This window comes from Mobula birostris, chromosome 5 (assembly GCF_030028105.1).
Source record: "Mobula birostris isolate sMobBir1 chromosome 5, sMobBir1.hap1, whole genome shotgun sequence".
Taxonomy (NCBI): Eukaryota; Metazoa; Chordata; class Chondrichthyes; order Myliobatiformes; family Myliobatidae; genus Mobula; species Mobula birostris.
In genome coordinates, this window is record NC_092374.1 from 174,250,736 (window position 1) to 174,273,067 (window position 22,332).

Consider the following 22,332-nt stretch of genomic DNA (forward strand, 5'->3'; position numbering starts at 1 on the left):
GTTGGGGACATCTATTTTATCCGGTGCTCCCGATGTGGTCTCTTGTGTATCGGTGAGACCTGACATAGATTGGGAAACTACTTTGCCGAGCACCTACATTCCGTCCACCAGAACAAGCGGGATCTCTCAGTGGCCACCAATTTTAATTCCATTTCCCATTCCCATTCCAACATGTTCATCCATTGCCTCCTCTACTGTCACGATGAGACCACCCTCAGGTTAGAGGAACAACACCTTATATTCCGTCTGGGTAGCCTACAACCTGATGGCATGAACATCGATTTCTCAAACTTCCGCTAATGCCCCCACTTCTCTATTCCCCATCCCCTTTTCCCTCTCTCCCCTTATCACCTTGCCTGCCCATCGACTCCCTCTGGTGCTCCTCCCCCTTTTTCTTTCTTCAATGGCCTTCTGTCCTCTATTACTAGATTCCCCCTTTAGCCAGCCCTGTATCTCTTTCAGCAATTTCCCAATTCTTTACTTCACCCCTCTTCCCCCAGACCACCACTCCCCCACCCCCCGGTGTCACCCTTCACCTTGTGTTTCCCCCTCCCTCCCCAACCCTCTAATTCTGACTCCTCACCTTTTGTTCTCCAGTCCTGCAGAAGGGTCTCAAGCTGAAACACTGACTGTCCTCTTCGCCATAGATGCTGCCTGGTCTGCTGAGTTCCTCCAGCATCTTGTGTGTGTTTCCTGCCAAACCTGGCTACTGTACCCCACCCATTGAACTTATTACTACAGATTGGGAAGAAATGGCAATGGACAAAGCAGTGTGAGGTGTCTTTCCACCGTACTCACACATTATGACCCACATGGTCCAGTGAAGCTTGCCGGAGACACCTCATATTATAGTATATGGTGCAGTCATATCACATGTTACAAGTGATGGAAATGAGTGCCCACAGTCTTTGCATCATGTTCCCTTACCGACGCAGGTAAATATTACACACAGATTGACAGAGAGGAGTAAATACCTGAAAAATCTACAAAAGAGGACACTATCACGGCAGCACTCAGTCAGGACAGACTGGAGAACTCACCTGCTGAGGTGTTATGGGTGGAACTGAGTAATAAGAAAGGTCTGACCACGCTAATGGGGCTATATTACAGACCACCTGACAGTGTGAGAGATTTAGAGGAAATTGGATTAGACATTGACTTTGTGGGAGAAGCCAGAGAGTGATAGATGGTTATCTCTCTGACTGGAGGCCTGTGACTAGCGGAGTGTCACAGGGATCTGTGCTGGGCCCGTTGTTGTTTGTCATCTATATCATTATCTGCATCTCTAAGTGTGTGAATGACACCAAGATTGGGGGTGTAGTGGACAGATATTTGAATCAGATATCTGAATGGTTCACAAACACATGAGCACTACCTCGCTATTCCTCTTTCCTGACATTTTTCTATTTCTATAACTTATAGTAATTCTTATGTCGTGCACTGGACTGCAAATTTCATGACTCATGTCAGTGATAATAAGTTTGATTCTGATTCCAATTTTGTCATAAAGACTGGCATAGAAGGATTTACAGATCCTCAGTGTGGCTGTGTGCGAGGACATTACTAAGCCTGCTCCCCACCCTACACCACAACGTTCTGCCCCCGCCCAGCACAGCTGCACGGACAGTCGCCTCTGGCTTTCACACCTCACTCTGTGAGCCTACAGCAGAGAGTGCTAAAGTTCACAGCTCCTTCCCTAACACACACACACCTCCCACTGAAGCATTAAAATAGATCAGGGCCTTCTGTTAGTGTGATAGGGTCACTGAGCAATACAGCACAGATGCAGAGCCTTCGGCCCATCCAGTCCATGATGACTATGGTGCTCACCCAGTTAGTCCCAGGTTCCTGCATCCGGCCCATATCCTCACCTTATGTACATACGGTCATTCTAGGTCTATAAACTAATCTCATGTAAACACGACCTCACTCAGTCAGTTACTTGTATACTGTGTTTTATAGGGTTGCATTTAGATTAGATTATGAGAACACTCAGTCCTCTTTTATTGTCATTTAGAAATGCATACATGCATTAAGAAATGATATAATGTTTCTCTGGAGTGATAGCACAGAAAACAGGACAGACCAAACACTAACACTGACAGAGCCATATAATTATAACTATAGTTACAGCAGTGCAAAGCAATACCATAATTTGATAAAGAACAGACCATGGGCATGGTAAAAAAAATTCTCAAGTCCCGATCGACTCCCAAGTCCCCGATAGCAGGCGGCAAAAGGGAGAAACTCCCTGCCATAAACCTCCAATGCACTGACAACTGCCGATGCCTTGGAAGCAGCCGGCCACAGCCGACACTGAGTCCGTCCATTTGAAAACTTCGAGCCTCCGACCAGCCCCTCCGATACAGCCTCCTGAGCGCCATCCTCTGCCGAGCGCCTTTGACTTCGCCCCGGCCGCCAAAACAAGCAAAGCCGAGGATTCGGGGCCTTCTGCTCCGGAGATTCTGGTTACCACACAGTAGCAGCGGCAGCGAAGCGGGCATTTCAGAAGTTTTCCAGATGTTCCTCCGTACTCTCATGTCCGTCTCCATCAAATCAGAATTGTGCACGGTCCCCTACTTGACAGATAACAGATGTCATTCACCGGAGAGGCCGCACGCACTGCGTCGTGTCGCCATCTTCTCCTCCTCCTCCTTAAATGTTTCTTAATATTTATTGTTTTTTTGGTATTTTTATTGTGTTCAAGGTTCACAGTAAATGTATTACAAAGTACATGTGTCGCTGTATATAACCCTGAACTTCAGTTTCTTGTGTGCATACTCAATAAAACCAATAACCATATAGATTCAATGAAAGACCACACCAACAGGGTGGACAACCAGTGTGCAAGAGACAACTGAGCAAGTATAGAAAAAAACAAAGATAATAATAATAATAAATAAATTTTGAGAAAGAACATGAGATGAAGAGGCCATGAAGTGAGGTTATGGGAACAGTTCAGTGATGGGGTGAGCGAAGTTATCGCCCTTGGTTCAAGAGCCTGATGGTTAAGGGGTAATATCTATTCCTGAACCTGGTGGTGTGAGTCCTGAGGCTCCAGGACCTTCTTCCTGCTGGCAACAGAGTGAAGAAAGCATAAGCTGGGCAGTGGGTGTGCCTGATGATGGATGCTGCTTTCCTGTGACAACACTCCATGCAGATGTGCACAATGGTGGGGAGGCTTTACCCGTGATGGACTGGGCCGTATTCACTACTTCTTGTAGGAGTTTCCATTCAAGAGCATCGGTGCTTCATGCAGGCGTGAAGCAGCACACATCTCCACCACACATTTTGTCAGAGTTTTAGATGTCATGCCGCACCTTGGCAAATTTCTATGGAAGTCGAGGTACTGCCGTGCTTTCTTTGTAATTGCACTTGTGTCCTGGGCCCAGGACTGGCCTTACAAAATGGTAACTCAGATGAACCTCTCCATGTCTGATGTCCCAATGAGGACTGTCTCATGGACCTCTGGTTTCCTCTTCCTGAAGTCTATAATCAGTTCTTTGGTCTTGTTGACACTGAGTAAGATGCTGTTGTGATTCAGCCAAATTTTCATTCTCCCTCCTGTATGCTGATTTGTCTTCATCTTTGATTTGGCCAGTGACAGTGTTGTCATCAGCAAAGTTGAATATAGCTTTGGAACTGTGCTCAGCCTCACAGTCATAGGTATAAAGCGAGTAGATCAGGGGGCTAAGCACACAGCCCTGTGGTGAACCTGTATTGACGCAGATTGTGGAGGAGATGTTGTTGCCAGTCCACACTAACTGGGGTCTGCGAGTGAGAAAATCGATGATCCAATTCCATGTTGCATCAGATCCAGAGTAACAAGCAAGACCACAAAGTTGAATTGTGGACTTCAAGATGCAGAAGTCAAGTGAATACACACCGTCCTCATTGAGGGGTCAATGGTGAAAAGGTAAGCAGTTTCAAGTTCCAGGGTGTCCAATGATCTCTCTTGGGCCCAATATGAATAAGACACAGGAAGCTCTACTTCACTGAAAGTTAGAGGAGATTTGATAAAGACGCTTGCAAATTTTCTAGCGATGTACGGTAATGAGCATTCTGACTGGTTGCATCACAGCCTTTGACAGAGGCTCCACTGTGCATGATTGATAAAGGCTGCATTGTGTTGTAGAGTTAGTCATCTCCATCACAGGTACAACTGTTCGAACCATCATGGACACCTTCAAGACACGGTGCCTCAAGAAAGTGGCATCCATCATTAAGGGCCCTCACCTTCCAGGACATGACCTCTCCTGTTCGACTGTCATTAACCTCCACTTACTAGAGCTCCATTTAGCTCTGTTTAGCTCTGTTTTATCTTTTAATATAACTTATTTTTATTCTTTCTTACTTCTCTTCTAATATACGTATATCTGTGCAAGACAGGCTCCGGCGGATTGAGCAGACGAGACCAATGGAAGGTCCAACGGTCAAGAAGGCGGTCTCTGCAAGCGTCATGGAACGTGTAGAGCAGGACAAGACACAGAAGACGTCCTGGTCATCCACTGCGCCTAGTCCCATCTCCAGCCGTCTCAACTCTGCCTTGACACTGGATTCAGATGGGAATTGGGAAGAGAGAGTGAGGCTGACTCTCCCTCACTTAAATCCAAATCACGCGCTAGTCTCGACACCATCATAATGGTGTTGAGGTCCTCATCGACATTGACGATGGATGAACACAAAGATATCTGTGCACTTGCAATGCTACTGTGACACTGTAATTTCCTTTGGGATCAATATTTTCTCATTAGTGCATCAGGGAGGAATACATGAACTTGAAGACCCACATTCAACACTTTAAACAACTTCTTTCCATCCGCCATCAGATTTCTGAATGATTGATGAACCCATGAACACAACTTTGTTATTGCTCTTTGCACTGACTATCCCTCTGTCCATTTAGTAACAGTAATTGTGTTTATGTCTTCAACTGCACTGCTGCTAACAAACTTTGCAACATTTCTCCTTGATAGTAAACCTGATTTCATTCTGAATATTTTACCCTCTTTACCCGTCTTGTTTGTCAGCTCATTCCATATACTCACCACCATCTGTCTGAAAATTTGCCTCTCAGATCCTTTCAAATCCTTTCCTTCCCACCTTAAACTGAACCTATCCCCCCTAGCTTTAGACTCCAGCCTGGGGGAGGAGACTGTTACAATCTACACTCTGTATGCCTCTCAGATTTTTAAGCTCATTTATCAGATTGCCCCTTATCTCCCAACATTTAAAGTTATAAAGGCCTTGCCTGGCCAACTGCATAGGGTACTCCATGAGGCTGCACCATTGACTCACAACACTGCAACAGAGTGTCCTGACTCTTGTACTCAGTTCCATGATTGATGAAGGCCAGGGGATAACAGTTTTTCACCTTTGACATCGATTTCAATGAACAATACACCTGTAGTTCTCAGCCTCTCTGTAGCATTACACCGTTGAGTGCCCTACCATTCATGGTACAAGTTCTTAGAACAGAGGAACATGAGAACTTGGAGCAGGCTAATTGATCCTGCTCCACCATTCAATAAGGTCATGGCTCACCTGTCCATGGACTCTGTTCCATCTGCCTGCCTTTTTCCCATAACCCTTGTAACCCCTGCTATGCAAAAATCTAAATATATTGAATGAGGAGTCCTCTTCTGCTTCCCTGGACAGAGAGTTCCACAATTCACTACCCTCTGGGCAAAGCAGTTCCTCCTCACCTACTGTACGTCCTAATCTACAGTGCCTATAAAAAGTATTCACCCTTCTTGAAAGCTTTCATGTTTTATTGTTTTACAACACTGAATCACAGTGGATTTAATTTGGCTTTTTTGACACTGATCAACAGAAAGAAACTCTTTCGTGTCAAAGTGAAAGCAGATTTCTACAACGTGATCTAAATTAATTATAAATATAAAACACAAAGTAATTGATTTTCACCCCCTTCAAGTCAGTATTTAGTAGAAGCAACGTTGGCAGGGTCGACAGTCTTGAGTCTATGAGTGAACAGCCCTTTTCAAGGCCAGCCAGATATCCTCAATTGGATTGAGGTGGACTCTGACTTGGCCACTCCAGGAAATTAACTTTGTTGTTTTTAAGCCACTTCTGTGTAGTTTGGGCTTTATGCTTGGGGTCATTGTCTTGTTGGAAAACAAAGTCGCAAGTTGCAGTTCTCTTGCAGACTGCTTCAGGTTTTCCTCCAGGATTTCCCTGTATTTTGCTGCATTCATTTTACCCTCTACCATCACGGTAGAGATGGTGTGTTTTTGATGATGTATGATGTTTCACTTATGTCAAACACAGCGTTTAATCTGATGGCCAGAAATCTAAATTTTGGTTTTATCAGACCATAGAACCTTCTTCCAGCTGACATCAGAGTCTTCCACTTGCCTTCTGGCAAACTCTAGCCGAGAGTTCATGTGAGTTTCTTTTCAACAATGCCACACACCCATAAAGCTGTGACTGGTGAAGTACCCGGGCAACAGTTGATGCATGTGCAGTCTCTCCCATCTCAGCCATTGAAGCTGGTAACTCCTCCAGAGTTGTTATAGGTCTCTTGGTGGCCTCCCTCACTAGTCCCCTTGTAGCACGGTCACTCAGTTTTTGAGGATGGTCTGTTCCAGTCAGATCAACAGCTGTGCCATATTCGTTCCATTTCCTGATGATTGACTTGACTGTACTCCAAGGGGTATAGAGTGACTTGGAAATTTTCTGGTATCCATCTCTTGGCTTGTGCTTTTCAATAGCCTTTTTGCATAGTTGCTTGGAGTGTTCATTTGTCTTCATGGTATAGTTTTTGCCAGGATACTGTCTCACCAGCAGATGGACCTTCCAGATACGGGCGCATTTTTAGTTTTAAAGCACATAGACTGCACACATCTCCAAAAACAGATCAATATTTAGCTAGTTAGGTGACTTCTAAAACCAGCTGGGTGCACAACTGATGGTTTGGTGTGAATACTTATGCAATCAATTATTTCGTGTTTTATATTTGTAATTAATTTAGATCTCTTTGTAGAGATATCTTTTCACTTTGACACGAATAAATCTTGTTTTGTTGATCAGTGTCAAAAAAGCCAAATTAAATCCACTGTGATTCAATGTTGTAAAACAATAAAACATGAAAACTTCCAAGGCAGGTAATAACTTTTTGTAAGCACTCTATTTCCCTAGTTCCTGATCTGGAATGGTGCAGAGAGAGAGAAGTGCAGGCAGATGGTAAGGTGCAAGACCATAGCAAATTATTGTCAGATTGTGAATACATCTTCACCGGGAACCATTCAGCAGTTTTTTTGCGTGTTTGACCTTTTAAAAATGCATAACTGCACTCTTATTTGCATTGAAGTTCATTCGCTGCTCCTTGGCCCACTTCAGTTTATAACCAATATTCCTCTGTAATTTACAATAATCTTCACTATTAAAAGCACCTCCTAATATGCATTGCCTGCCACTAGACAGTTAGATGTTTGAAGCAGCTGTTCATGAACATAAGGTTGTGAGACTTCAGGCTTGTGTATCAGCCGCTGATGGGAGCTGTGAGAAGACGGCTTGGTCCATATGCTGGAGATCTTTGATAATACCATCAGAATCAGCATCAGGTTTACTTTCATGGTCAAGACGTTCAGTTGTTGCTCAGACCGAACATCAAAATGGGGATGAAATGTGATCTAAGTGGCTTTGACCATGGAATACTTGTTGGTGCCAGACAGGGTGGTTTGAGTATCTCAGAAACTGCTGATCTCCTGAGATTTTCAGTCTCTAGAGTTTACAAAGAATTGTGTAATAAACACAAGAATCCTGTGAGAGGCTGTTCTGCAGGCAAAAGCGCCTTGCTAATATGAGAGGTTAGAGGAGAACGGCCAGACTGGTTCAAGATGACAAGAAGGTGACAGTCACTCAAATAAGCATGTGTTACAACAGTGGTGTACAGGAGATCATCTCTGAATGTACAACACATTGAACCATGAAGTGGATGGAGAACAGCAGCAGCAAACCACAGGCAAACACTCAGTTACAGGGGGTGCCTAATAAAGTGACCAGTGGATTGTGTGTGTGTGTACTGCAGAAAGAGAACTGAAACTGTGAGCTAGTATTCATGGTTCACTGACCATTCAGAAATCTGATGGTGGAGGTGAAGAAGCTGTTTCTATTACATTGAGTATGTGCCTTTGGGCACCTGTACCTCCTCCTTCGTGGCTGTAATGAGTAGAAGGCATGTTCTGGGTGGTGAGGGTCCTTAGTGGTGGATGCCGCCTTTCTGAGTCATCTCCCTTTGAAGATCTCCTGCAAGGTGGGGAGGCTGGTGTTCATGATGGAGCTGGTTGAGTTTACAACCCTCTATAGAAGTTTCTGATCTTGTGTAGAGGCCCCTCCACACCAGGCAGATGTGATCGATATCATAAAGGCACCAGAGGAATGATTTGTTTTCACTCTTCTTCCCCTTCCTCAAGTCAACAATCAGCTCTTCAGTTTGACGGACTTTGAATGAGAGGTGCTGCTGTGGCATCACACATTCAGCTGAATATCTCACTCCATTTCTCTGTTCACAACTGCTGTGGCCCAGGATGTGGTTCTACTTTCATCATAGCAGAAATATGCTTAACTGAAGGAGGGGGCAGGACTGGTGAGATCAGATGCTTATAAAGGCCTTCAGCAGTTTGGCAGCAAGGTAGACCACGACTGAGGGCAAGAGAGAGCATGGCGTCCACAAAACTGGTACAGCTGAGCTGAGCTCACCAAAGTGATGCTTTAATCATTTGGTTCTTTCTGCCTGTCTAACACCTTGTTGATTTATTTTACAGAGATACCTGGTGTGTTTAATCTTCCTTCACACATGGACATCGGAAAGTCTTGGAGAAGATTTCCAGGTGAGAACAAATCTCCCTCTCTCCATCTTGTTCCCAGCCTTCCTTTGTGTCTGCACCTCTCCCATTTTGTCTCCCATTTCTTCTCTCTGACTCCTTCCTCTGTTTCTCAATTTCTCTCAAGGTCTTGGCGTTTCTCGGTAGATTTTGGTCTCTGCTGATTAGCCCATTCTGACTGTCTGCCTCTCTCCCTACAACGATTTTTCACACATCACTCCTCTGCAGTCTTGCTGTTTCATTGACTTCCTGCTCTCTGGTCTCTCACTCTCATTCACACTCTCTGCAAGAATGCAGACACACATGTGGAGAACATAAAGAGATTCCAACCATTTAATTGAATGGGTAATGGTGTGGGGTTGGATTATGATATGGGACAAACACAAAGCCATTCACGACAGTGGGAAAATAGAAAAAGAAACATTTTAAGCAATAATGTTCATGGGAAACTGGGAGGCTTTGGACACCAAACACACCGTGTCCAGTGAGCAATTAGCAAGACAAATAGCATTTTACTGCCAGAGGATCTGAGAACAAGAGGAGAGACATTTTGCTCCAATTACTTAGGGCCCTTGGGAGACTTACATGGAAATAATTGATTTGTTTGTGAGATGTAGCATGGAGTAAGCTTTTCTGGCCCTTTGAACTGTCCCTGATTTAACCGGAGCCTGATCATGGGACAATTTACAATGACCAGTTAACCTACCAACCAGTACAGCCTTGGACTGTGGGAGGAAACTGGAGCTCCCGGAGGAAACCCGTGTGGTCACAGAGAGAACGTAGAAACTCCTCACAGACAGCAGCAGGACCTGAACCCAGGTCTCTGATACTGTAAAGCACTGTGCACCACACCTGTCTGCTCTCTTTTATTAAGGAACAAATTTGGAGGAATACAGGGAAAGTTCACCAGTTCGATTCCTGGGGTCGAAGGTTGGTTTTGTGAGGAGCAATTAAACAAATAGTTCTCAGGTGTAGAAGAACCTTCGGGGTTTAGACACAGAAGACGTGGGGAATAATTCTTAACCCAATGCGACATCATAATCAGAATCCAGTTTTTATTATCACCAACATATGCCATGAAATTTATTGTTTTGTGGCAGCAGGACTGTGCAAGACAGAAAACATTACTATAAGTTACAACTAGGGATATGTTAAACGTAAATAAATAGTGGAAAAAGAGAGCAGATTAGTGAGGTAGTGTCATGGGTTTATGGGCCATTCAGAAATCCGATGGCAGAAGGGAAGAACTGTTTCGAAAACTTTGAGTGTGCATCTTCAGGCTCCTGTACTCCTCCACGATGGGAGTAATGAGACTGGGTGGTGGGGGTCCTGATTGATGGATGTTGCCTTCCTGTCCGAATCCTGTCTCCACTCCAAATAAAGTGCTGTCCATCTGGGAGAGAGGTGAAGGGACTTTCTTCACCCCAGAGGGGAGTGACTCTCCAGAGTTCTCGACCTCAGGGAGATGCAGAGGATCAGTCACCGGGTGCATTTCCAAACAGAAATCAAGTGTTTTTGAGATTGTCGGAGGCTAAATGGAGACCCAATAGAAGTTTTTAAGCTAATGAGAAGCAAAGGGTGGAATTGCCATATATTAGAGAGCACGCATGCATTAAAGGTAAGGGGGAGTTTATGGGGGATGTGCAGGGCAGGTTTTGGCACTGACGGGGGTGGAGGACTGAAATGTGCTGCCAGGGTTGGAGGAGGAGGCAGACAGGAGAGTGACATTTAAAATGAATCCAGACAGACACACACATACACAAATGGAGGGCATGGATCGCGTTCAGAAAAAAGAGTTTTAGCCTAGCACACCCCCTCAGCTGGGGCGACTGCCTTCACCTGTTCTCTCCCTCCACCCCCCCCACCCCCCTCAGCTCTCTACCTCACCCTGTTGCAGCATTGTTTCCTCTGGTGTCGTCCAGGCACCTGTTTCTGCCCTCTCCCCTGCCACACCTTCCCCCAAGCCCAGCTCAGTTGCCCATCCCTGCTCACTGTGCACTCACCCCCACCCCTCTCCTGGAGCCCTGTGCTCTCTCTGAATTATCACCTGGGTCTCACATCCGGCACAGGGAAGCAGCCATTTCAGCAGATCAGCTATCGTTCAGCCACTCAACACCATTCCCCGGACATGCTTTCAGTATACAAGCTCTCTGGTCCTTCTTCCAGTGTGTCCTGAACCATTCTCCTGACCGGGCTTTGGTGACAGCCGGGCATTTCATCCTGTGTCTTCAGTCGTTCCAGACAGAGGGTATGGGCTATGTGCTGGGCTACCAATTAGTGCTGAAAGGTTGCCACCGGTCAGCACGAAGCGGTAGAAACAAATGGCCTGTTTCCATGTGGTACGTTTCTGTGTTCACTCAGACAACCCATGTCCACTGTGACGCAGGGCTTTCCGTAATCCATCACCATCAATCCCTTAGTTACCAGCTCATGGTTTCTGTCTCAGCCTCGCTTCCTGTCCGTTCTCTCTCTCTCTAACTCTCTCCCCCTCTCCCCGCTCTCTCTCTCTCTCTCTCTCTCTCTGACACACACACACTCACACACAGCTCTGTTGCCCAGTCTCTCTTTACCCCTGACCCTCTCATCCACTCTATTCCATCTCCCTCTCTCGCACACACTCACTCTCTCTTCTCTCTGCCTCTCTCCCTCTGTCTCTGTATTTGTCTCTGTCTGTCTCTCGCCTCCTCCCTCTCCCTCTACTCCTTCACCAACCCCTCCCTCAGTCGATCCTGGATGCGGGGTGCACCTGGCAGTTGGCTGAGGAAGTGGGAGGTGAAGGATTGGGGCTGGGAGGTGATGTGAGCGGGTGAGGGAGTGAACAGCTCCTGGGTTTCAGTGTGATAGGGATACTGTGGTCTGTGCTGACAGGGAAGGTGATTATGAAGGGTCCTGCCTCGGGTGGTGAAGGAGTACAGCGTGCTTGACTTTACTAGTCGAGGCAGAGATGAAGAGCCAAAAGATTACGCTGCAGTTTTATAAACTCCAGTTCGATTGCAGCAGGAGTATTACATTCAATTCTGGATGCTCTGTTTCAGGAATGATGTGGAGCGTTTGGAGAGGTTGCAGAAGAGGTTTCTGAGAGGAATAGACAGTAGACAGCCAGACAGGGTTGAGATGTCTCACACCAGAGGCCATGCATTTAAGCTGAGGGGGGTTTAAAGGAGATGGGAGGGACCGGTTTCCCACACAGAGCGTGTGGGTGCCGGGAATGGTGGTGGAGGCAGATACAGGAGAGGTGTTCACGAGGCGTTTTGATATGTCCATGTATTAGATTGGCAGAGTCTGCCGGGTGAACTGTCCTGTCATGTACTGTCCATTTTCAATGTTCTGTGTAGACAGGGAGGGGAGGGGAGGGGGTGGGGGTGGGGGAGGGTTCAGTCTCTCTGTGTGAACAGTCACAGCAGCCGGGCGTTACCAAGGTGATGGTCACCCTAGACCCCCAACCACAGACAAATCACCCTCAGACACCCATCCCTAGAAATCCTGATTCCAGACCCCACAACATCAACTCCCATCCCAGAAACTCCATCACACATACCCCACCCTGAGAAACCCCACCCCAGAAACCCCCAGACACCCATCCCTAGAAATCCTGATTCCAGACCCCACAACCCCAACCCCAACACACATACCCCGCCCTGAGAAACCCCACCCCAGAAACCCCCACACAGACCTTTCATCCCCAGACACCCACCTCCAGGCCCTTCACCCCTGAGACTTCACCCCAGACCCTTCACCGCCAGACCCTTCATCCCCAGAATCTTCACCCCCAGACCCTTCACCCAGACCCCGAGGCCAGACCTGTAATCCAGATTCTGCACCTTCAGACACATCACACCCTGATCCCCCACTCTCAGACCCTTCACACCCCCAGACCCTTCACTCCAACTCTCACCAACCAGACCCTCCAGGCGTATCACAGCCCAGAACCCCCAAGCTCAGCCCCTTTACCCCAGACCACCACCCCCGGGCGGGCAGTGTACATTGGGTGAATGAGGTTTGAACGCCCTCTCTCTCTGACGTTCTTTACTCTGCTACATCCTCAAGTTGAAAATTGACAGTGATTCCCGAAGCCGACACATCATCCTGAGCAGGACGAAGATCAGAAATGCTGCTTTTGTAAATTGTATAAATGTGTTTTTGTTTTAGACGTCTGTCTTCGAAACACCCGGACAAGAGAATGTTTTGGAGTTTATCCAGCAGGCCGTGAAAAAACTGAGACCCGGGTCCAGTCTGGGGCCAAGTAAGTTGAGTTAAACAATAAGGTTTAACAGCAATAAAAAACAGAAAATGCCAGTTTGCAGTGTCAGTAATGGGGAGAACAGAGTTAATGTTCCAGGTCAAAGATCTTACATCACAGCGAGGAAAGGTTCAAATAAAGCAGGTTAGAATAATCCTGACAACTGATCCCTGGCTGAGATATTTGTACAATGGTTAATCACCAGTGACTGCTAGCTGACCAGAAGATAGTGAACGTAATGATTTTATTTCAGAAGGGTGACAACCAAAGACCGGGGAAATATAGGCCAGTAAGTCTAACATCTGTGCAGGAGGTAGTAAGTTATGGAGAGGATTCTGAGGGATAAGATATTTCTTACATGCACCTGTTAGGGACCATTCTCCAGATACCTTACCAATGCAGAAGATTCTGAGGGATAAGATACACAGACATTTGGAAAGGCAGGAGTTGATTAGGTGTAGTCAGCATGGCTTTGTGCATAGATAGTCATGTCTTACAGACTTAATTGAGCTTTTTGATCAAGAAGGTTGATGAGGGTAGGGCAGTGAATAAGACCATAATAAGACCATAACACATGGGAGCAGAATTAGGCCATTTGGCACATTGAGTCTGCTCCGCCATTCAATCATGGCTTATCCTTTTTTTTTCTCCTCCGCAACCCAGTTCCTGGCCTTCTCCTCATAACCTTTGTTATGTCCAATCAACAATCTATCAACCTCTGCTTTAAATACACCCAATGACCTGGCCTCCACAGCTACCTGAGGCAACAAATTCCACAAATTCACCACCCTTTCGCTGAAAAAATTTCTCCGCATCTCTGCTTTGAAAGGGTGCCCCTCTATCCTGAAGCTGAGCCCTCTAGTCCTAGACTCACCCACCATGGGAAACATCCTTACCACATCTACTCTGTCTTTGGGGTCCGAGTCCATAGGACGCTCAAAGCAGCCGCACAGGTTGACTCTGTGGTTAAGAAGGCGTATGGTGTATTGGCCTTCATCAGTCGTGGAATTGAATTTAGGAGCCGAAAGCTAATGTAGCAGCTATATTGGACCCTGGTCAGACCCCACTTGGAGTACTGTGCTCAGTTCTGGTCACCTCTCTACAGGAAAGATGTGGAAGCCATAGAAAGGGTGCAGAGGAGATCTACAAGGATGCTGCCTGGATTGGGGAGCATGCCTTATGAGAAGAGGTTGAGTGAACTCAGCCTTTTCTCCTTGGAGTGACAGAGGATGAGAGGTGACCTGATAGAGTTGTGTAAGATGATGAGAGGCATTGATCTTGTGGACAGTCAGAGGCTTTTTCCCAGGGCTGAAATGGTTGCCACAAGAGGACACAGGTTTAAGGTGCTGGGGAGTAGGTACAGAGGAGATATCAGGGGTAAATTTTTTATGCAGAGAGTGGTGAGTGCGTGGAATGGGCTGCTGGCAGCAGTGGTGGAGGCGGATACAATAGGGTCTTTTAAGAGACTTTTGGATAGGTACATGGAGATTAGGAAAATAGAGGGCTACGGGTAAGCCTAATAATTTCTAAGGTAGGGACATGTTCGGCACAACTTTGTGGGCTGAAGGGCCTGTATTGTGCTGTAGGTTTTCTATGTTTCTATACCCCCCCTCGTCCTTCTGAATTCCAGTGAGTACAGGCCCATAGCCATCAAACGTTCCTCATATGATAACCCTTTCATTTCTGGAATCATCCTTGTGATCCTCTGGACCCTCTCCAAATCCAGCACATCTTTTCTAAGATGAGGAGCCCAAAGCCATTCACAAAACTCAGCGTGCGGCCTCACCAGTGCGTTATACAGCCTTAGCATCACAACATGGCATTTGTCTTCCTCACCACCGACTGTACCTGCAAGTTAACCTTTAACGGTGTTTAGCTCAAGCATTCCAAGTCCCTTTCCATCTCAGAATTTTGGATTTTGGCCCCATTTAGAAAATAGTCTGCACATTTATTTCTACTACCAAAACCCATGACCATGCATTTTCCAACATTGTATTTCATTTGCCACTTTCTTGCCCATTCTCCTAATCTTTCTAAGTCCTTCTGCATTCTACCTGTTTCTCAAAACTACCTGCCCCTCCACCCTTCTTTGCATCATCTACAAACTTAGCAACAAAGCCATCTATTCCATCATCTAAATCATAGATATACAGCATAAAAAGAAGTGGTCTCAACACCGACCCCTGTGGAACACCACTCGTCACTGATGAATGTAATTTCTATGGACTTAGTAAGGCTGCTTTGGAAGGTTAGGTTGCATAAATTCAGGGAGAATTGACTAAAGGTGTATGTAATTGGCTTGATGGTATAAAGCAGAGAGTGATACCAGAAGACTGGTTGTCGAACTGGAACCCCATGTCTAGTGGTGTGCTTCAGAGGTCGGGCTGTGCTCATTGTTGTTTGTCATCCATATCACCAACTGGGAAAAGTATGTTCAAGAGGTGCGATTAGTAAGTTTGCAGATAACTCTAACATAGGAGATTCATGAAGGTTAACATGAATTACAGGGGGTGGTGGTCGGCTGAGTAAGTAGACCAAGGAATGGCAAATGGAGATAAATTCAGTGATGGCAAGATTTGTATTTTAGAAAGTCAAGTTCAGGTAGAATATTCACGGTGATAGGCAGAGCCCTGGGTGATGTTATGGAGCAGAAAGACCTTGGAAGGAAAGTGCTTAGTTCTCAGAATAACGTGGTTTTAGCATGCTGACCTTCATAAAGCAGAGCAGTTAGTAAGGAGGGAGTAGGGAGATCAAGGTGCAGTCGTACAAGACACAGATAAGGCCACACTTGGAGTATTATGTTCAGTTTTGGTCATCCTGCTATAGGAAAGATGTTATTAAAGTGGAAGGAGTGCAGAAAAATCCACTAGGATGGTGCCAGGACCTGAGGGTCTGAGTTAAAAGGAAAGACTAGCATTTTATTCTTTAGACGCTAGGAGACTGAAAGATGGTCTAACAGAGGTGAATAATTTCAAGAGGGGCATAGATAGGGTGAATATATTAAAGCTTTTCCCAGTGTTGGAGAATCAAGAACTAGAGGATATAGCAATGTGAAAGCAGGAAAGATGAAAGAGGAACATAAGGGACAACTTTTTCACACCAGGGGTAGTATCCATGTGCGGTGAGCTGTCAGAGGAAGTAAATGAGGCAGGTACGATGTCAACTTTTAAAAGGGTTGGATAGGTCCATGGATTGGGAAGGTTAGAGGTTAATGCGCCCATCCACTGGTACGTGGGACTAGCTTGGACGGGCACCTTGGTCGGCATAGACCAATTTCCATGGTGTTTCCGCATTGCATCACAATGATTCCAAGTGCGGGGAAGTCAAATATGGAAAAGACATACAGAGCAAGTGGTAGAGCAGAAGAGAATGTTGGGCAAGGGTCCAAGACTGTGGTTCCCTCAAATCGGTAGCATAGGTAGGCTGGTGTAGAAGGTGTATGACATGCTTGCCTTCAGAGATTGGGCATAGAGTATAAACTTGGGGCATTATGTTGCAACTTTACAAAGCCGTGGTTAGCCTACACAGATTATTGAGTGTAGTTCTGGTCATCCCCGGGAAAGATATGATTGAGTCAAAGAGTCATAGAGCCATAGAAAGTACAACACAGAACAGGCCCATCGGCCCATCTCATCTGTGTCAAACCACTTAAACTGCCTAGTCCCATCAACCTGCCTCTGGACCATAACCTCAATACCTCTACCATCCGTGTACCTACCCAAACTTCTCAAACATTGAAATTGAGCTCACATGAGCAGCTCATTCCACACTTTTACCATCCTCTGAGTGAAGATGAAAACAGGAGATGGGATGTTATGTTGAAGTTGTCTAAGACATTGGTGAGGCCTAATATGGAATATTGTGTTCTCCTTAAACAATTCACCTTCCACCCTTAACCCATGACCCACCCAACCTTAGTAGAAAAAGTCTGCTTGCATTTACCCTGTCTGAACCTCTCATAAAATTCTGTATACCTCTATCAAAATTCCCCTCAGTCTTCTACATTCCAAGGAATAAAGTCCTAACCTAATCTATCTTTCCTTGTAACTTGGGTCCTCCAGAACTGCACTCTGTACTCTTCTTGGGTCCTCCAGAACTGTTCTCTGTACTCTTTCAACCTTACTTATATCTTTCCTGCAGGTAGGTGACCAAAATTGCACACAATACTCCATTTTAGGCCTTGCCAATGCCTTAGACAACTGCAACATAACATCCCATCTCCTGTTCTCAATACTTTGATTTATGAAAAACTCTCTTTACAACCCTCTCTATCTGTGCCGCCACCTTCAGTAAATTATGGACCTGTACTTCCAGAACAGTTTTTACTACCACAATCCTCAGTCCCTGCTGTTCTCTATGTGAGACCTACCCTGGTTGGTCCTATTGAAGTGCAACACCTCGCATTTGGCTGCATTAAACTCTGGGGAGGTTGCAGAGGAGATTCACAAGGTGATTGGTGATTTGTTCATTATTGTCAGAGAAACGTAAGGGTGGCTAAGTGCTAGATCCCACAACAGATTAGTGTGGCCATCTATATGTGGAGCCACAGGAGATGGGCAAGGTTTTTAATATTTACCATTAGCTTTTACTGTGCAGAAAATGCTCGATGCTAAATAAATGTCAGAAATGAGTGACGTTGTCCAGGACCTTGTACAACCAACCAGGGAGGAGGTATTGGCAGCCTTACGGATGGTTAAAGAGGATAAAACCCCAGGACGTGGCCATGTTCATCTTGGACTTGTGGGAAGATGGAGAAGAATTAGTCCTTTGAATTTCCCTTGTGGAGATATATTTCTATCATCTTTAACCACAGATGAAAATCTCAAAGACAGAAGGGTGGCTAATGTAACTTTATTTAAGAAGGGCAGCAAAGACAAGCCATGAAACTACAGGCTGGTGAGTCTGTCATCAGCGTTGGATAAGTTACTGGGGGGGATTCTGAATGACTGGATCTTGTTTTGATATCCAAATGAGTTCAGATATACAAAGTCTAATCATGTGTAGTCGGCCCAGTTTTGTATGCAGGAAATCATGTCTCACAAATGTCTTGTGTTTTGAAGACATAACCAAGACGACTGATGAGAATAGGGCACTGGAGGTTGTTTACATGGACCTTAGCAAGGCCATTGACATCATCTCTCATGACAGGCTGGTTGGGAAGAATAGATCACGTGGGATCCAGGAGGAGACAGCAGATTGGATTAATAATTCGCTCAGAGGTAGAGAGCAGAGGGTGATGTTTCTCAGAGTGGAGGCCTGTGGCTAGTGGTGTATCTCAGGGGTCACTGCTTGGACCTGTGTTGCTTGGTTTGTGAGTCTGCAGATGATACTACAATTGGTGATATCATAGACTCTGAAACAGATTATGAAAAATTACAGGAGGATCTTGATGGATGGGTAGGTGGGTTGAAGATTGGAAAATCCAGATAGATGAGAGGTATTGCATTTTAGGGCATCAAGCCAGGGTAGGACTGATACAGTGAGCAGAAGGGCGTTGGGACGTGTTGTAGAGCAGAGAGACATAGGAGAGAAGATGCAAGGTTCACTGAAAGCAGCGTCACAAGTAGATTTGGTGATGAAGAAGGCATTCGGTAAGCTGCCATTCATCAGGCAGGACATTGGGCAGTTACGATGCTGTTGGTGAGGCCGCTGGTGTGTACGGTTTAGGTCACCCTGTTACAGGAAATCCGTAACTAAACTGCAAAGAGTGCAACAAAAGCTTTATCAGGATGCTGCCTGGATTGGGGGTGGGTGCTGAGTTAGAAGGAGAGGTTGCGGGGACTAGGACCTTATTGCCAGAAATGTACGAGATTGAGGGGTGACCTGACAGAGGTAGATGACATCAGGAAGGGTATGCACAGGGTGGAATTACATAGTTGTTTTCCCAGGGAGAGTGTGCGTTCTGAACGGGAGGGCGTAAGTTTAAGATCAGAGGTGAGACATTTATAAGGGACATCAGAGGCAGCTTCTTCACACAAGAATGCTGTGCATTTGCACTAAGCTGCCAGAAAGAGTTAGGCACATTAACAACATTTGCCAAGCATGGCACAGTGCCACAGCAGCGAGAGTGCCAGTGCCTCATGGCGGCAGAGTGCCAGGTTTGATCCCAACGCTGGTGTCGCGCTCATCCTCTCTGTGACCATGGCATTGCGATTCAATCCCTCTAGTTTCCATAACAACAACCAATTGAACCTCTTCTTCTCCATCTCCAAAGTGTCCACCTTCCTGTAATACAGTGGCAGAATGAGTACAACACTCCAAATGTGGCCTCAACATTTACAGAAATGCACCTGTAACAGAACTCACGGATTATAGAGGTAGACAGAGCTTACTTGTCCAATACCGTGAGAGTCGCTGTCTCCACCACTGATGTCACAAGCTGATATGATCATCTGATATGGTTCCTTGTTTTGTTGTAGCTGCTTCTGGGATTGCAAAGCCTCAGGTCATCTCCATCATGCTGTCTTTCAGGTGCTGAAATTGTCTTTGATGTCCAGCTCCAAGGAAATGGGCATGTTGTGAAACCAACAAATCCCATCATCTACGACATTGTCAATGTGAACAAGGGAGAGGGCTACAATAGCACAGCTGGGAAGTTCACCGCCCCGAGGTGTGGTCTGTATTTCTTCAGCTACTCGTCACTCCCGACCAGAGGGACAACAACTGACGTTCAGCTCATGAAGAATGACAAGGAAGTTAGTTTGATCCACAGTGTCCTGCCCAAGAATAGTTCCCAGCTGTCCATGAGGAACAAAATCCTTGAACTCCACAAAGGGGATCAAGTGTGGGTGCAACTGATCACTGGCACCCTGTGGAGTAGAGCAGGTTCCCTCAGCTTCCAGGGCTTCCTACTAGCATAGTAGGTTGTCCCAGCACGCTTTGCCTCTGCAATACCTTTGTGCTCTGCAGCTAAGAATGCTTCACCCCGGCAGATATGTTATTGAATAAACAAGAAAAGCTCACTGGGAATAAGTTTAGCTAATAGATGAAGTGAGACAGGGAGACACACAAGCATTGGCCAGCAATAGATGAGAACTGGAATGATGTCTTTGTTAAAGCGTCTGAAGGCACAAAACTAGAAATATGCTTCCTGGGAGTGGGAGACGACCACTCAGCCCATCCAGCCTGACCTGTGGGTTGTGCTGAGCCCAACCTCAGAAAAGATGGTCCATGAACTTCACCATTACACTCTGTAAAGATAGTGTAACCTTCTGTCTACTTTCCTCCTCCCAAACACAGGTTCAACGTGCTCATGTCTCCTCACACAACACACCCCCCGCCCCATCCAAGATATCAGCTTTGTAATCCTTTGCTGCATTCACGTACTCCAGGCCCATCCCTTCTCATGCTGAGCAACCAAACTGTCCACAATATCCCCACAGACTGTCCCTGCACATCAGTCTTCATGATCATTGTATAAGGTGACAAGGTCGCTGTGAACACTGACAAATTACCACCTGTTAATAAAAAAGCTCTTTTGGGTTTTTGTCTCCCAAAGTGATTTCCCACATTATATTCCAACCACCATGCTGTTACTGTTCCCAGTCTGTTTTCTTCACCCTGAAGTCTCTCTGCATCCTCCTCATAGCCCCCACTGATATCTGACGTATTCAGAACGTGACCATATCCTGTGGCGAGCATCCACACCTCTCTTCTAACACACAACCATCCCTGTGTAATCCATGAATTACGTACCGATGATGATCCCGCAATGGTTACTCTAATGACTGTAATTTCACTGGCTGATGTAGCTGACTGCTGAATTTGTGAATGCCAAATTAAATGCATTGTTTGGATGAAATATTTTGTCGTGTTCTTTGACTTTCATTGTTTCCACAATTTACTGTTAATTTGATCACATATGTGAATATTAGTCTCTGATCGATGACTCGCTGAAAACCTCACTCAATCTCCCAATTCAGTGATTGAGTTGAGAGACTTTGGCCTGGATCTCCCATTGGTTTGTCAGCTGCCTGAGGCTGTCACTCTCCTGTCCTTAAACAACAGGACCTGTTCTGTGGCAAAATCTCCCTCTGGAAGACCATCTTACTGCAGGGACCTTGGAGGGTTCTATCAATGTTTTTTCGTTTCTCTCCTCCATGGAAATCCCTGCAAATCTCCCCATGTTAACAGTTTTAACAGAGGAGCTAGGGAAGAAAGCTGTAAAATCCCGAAACATAAGGGATAAGGAGTCTGAAAAATTAGCAGAACTGAACACAAAACCACCAGAACTGAATGATCTGCACCCTATAGGTGCGAATGGACAGGGGCTGCAGAGACACAGGAGACGTTGGTTGAATTTTTTCAGAACTCACCAAATTCTGCAAAGCTTCCACAAGCAGGGTAACAGCCAGTGTGACCACCTTGCTCCCTCATGTGGGATTGCCGAGATACAGGTGTCACTATGGAATAGTCAGGGGTCACTATGAGGAAGAGGTAAGTTATTCTTTTCCTGGGGTACAGAGTGTTTCAGAACACTTTCTCTCAGAGATGGTGGGAACAGTTTCTCTCCAGAGAGAGCCTGCAACTTCAAGGTCCAATACCTGAGCTGTATAGCCTTGTTCTAATTTGCATCTTTATACATTAATTCTATTTAGACCATAAGACATCGGAACAGAATTAGGCCATTCAGCCCATCAAGTCCGCTCTACCATTTCACCATGGCTGATCTCGGATCCCATTCAACCCCATACATCTACCTTCTCACCATATTCCTTGATGCCCCAACCAATCAGGAATCTATCATCTCCGCTTAAATGTATCCACAGATTTGGCCTCCACCACCATCTGTAGCAGAGCGTTCCGCAGATTCATCATTCTCTGGCTAAAAAAAATTCCTCCTTACTTTTGTTCTAAAGTGTTGCCCCTCAATTTTGAGACTGTGCCCTCTAGTTATGGATACCCCTACCAGAGGAAACATCCTCCCCACATCCACCCTATCCAGCCCTTTCAACATTTGGTAGGTTTCAATGAGGTCCCCATGCATGGTTCTAAATTCCAGTGACTACAGGCCAAAAACTGCCAAATGCTCCCCATATGTTAACCCTATCCCAAAATCATCCTCTGAACCTGCTCTGTACTCTCTCCAATGACAATACACCTTTTCTGAGGTAAGAGGCCTAAAATTGCTAACAATAGTCCAAGTGTGGCCTGACTAGCACCTTATAAAGCTTCAGCATTATCCCCTTGTTTTTATATTCTATTCCCCTTGAAATAAACACCAACATTGCATTTTCCTTCTTTACT

The 22,332-nt window shown here is 45.8% G+C and overlaps 1 protein-coding gene across 1 annotated transcript in view; it reads left to right on the forward strand.

The window, feature by feature from the left end:
• Positions 1–20,887, forward strand: part of LOC140198412 (uncharacterized) — a 61,873-nt gene extending 40,986 nt beyond the window's left edge. Inside the window, exons 3-6 of the mRNA XM_072259503.1 lie at positions 4,386–4,582; positions 8,787–8,852; positions 12,996–13,089; positions 19,558–20,887. Of these exons, the coding sequence (XP_072115604.1) occupies positions 4,386–4,582; positions 8,787–8,852; positions 12,996–13,089; positions 19,558–19,946 (746 nt within the window). The 3' untranslated portion in view covers positions 19,947–20,887. The remainder of the gene's footprint in view (positions 1–4,385; positions 4,583–8,786; positions 8,853–12,995; positions 13,090–19,557) is intronic.
• The last annotated feature ends 1,445 nt before the right edge of the window (positions 20,888–22,332 follow it).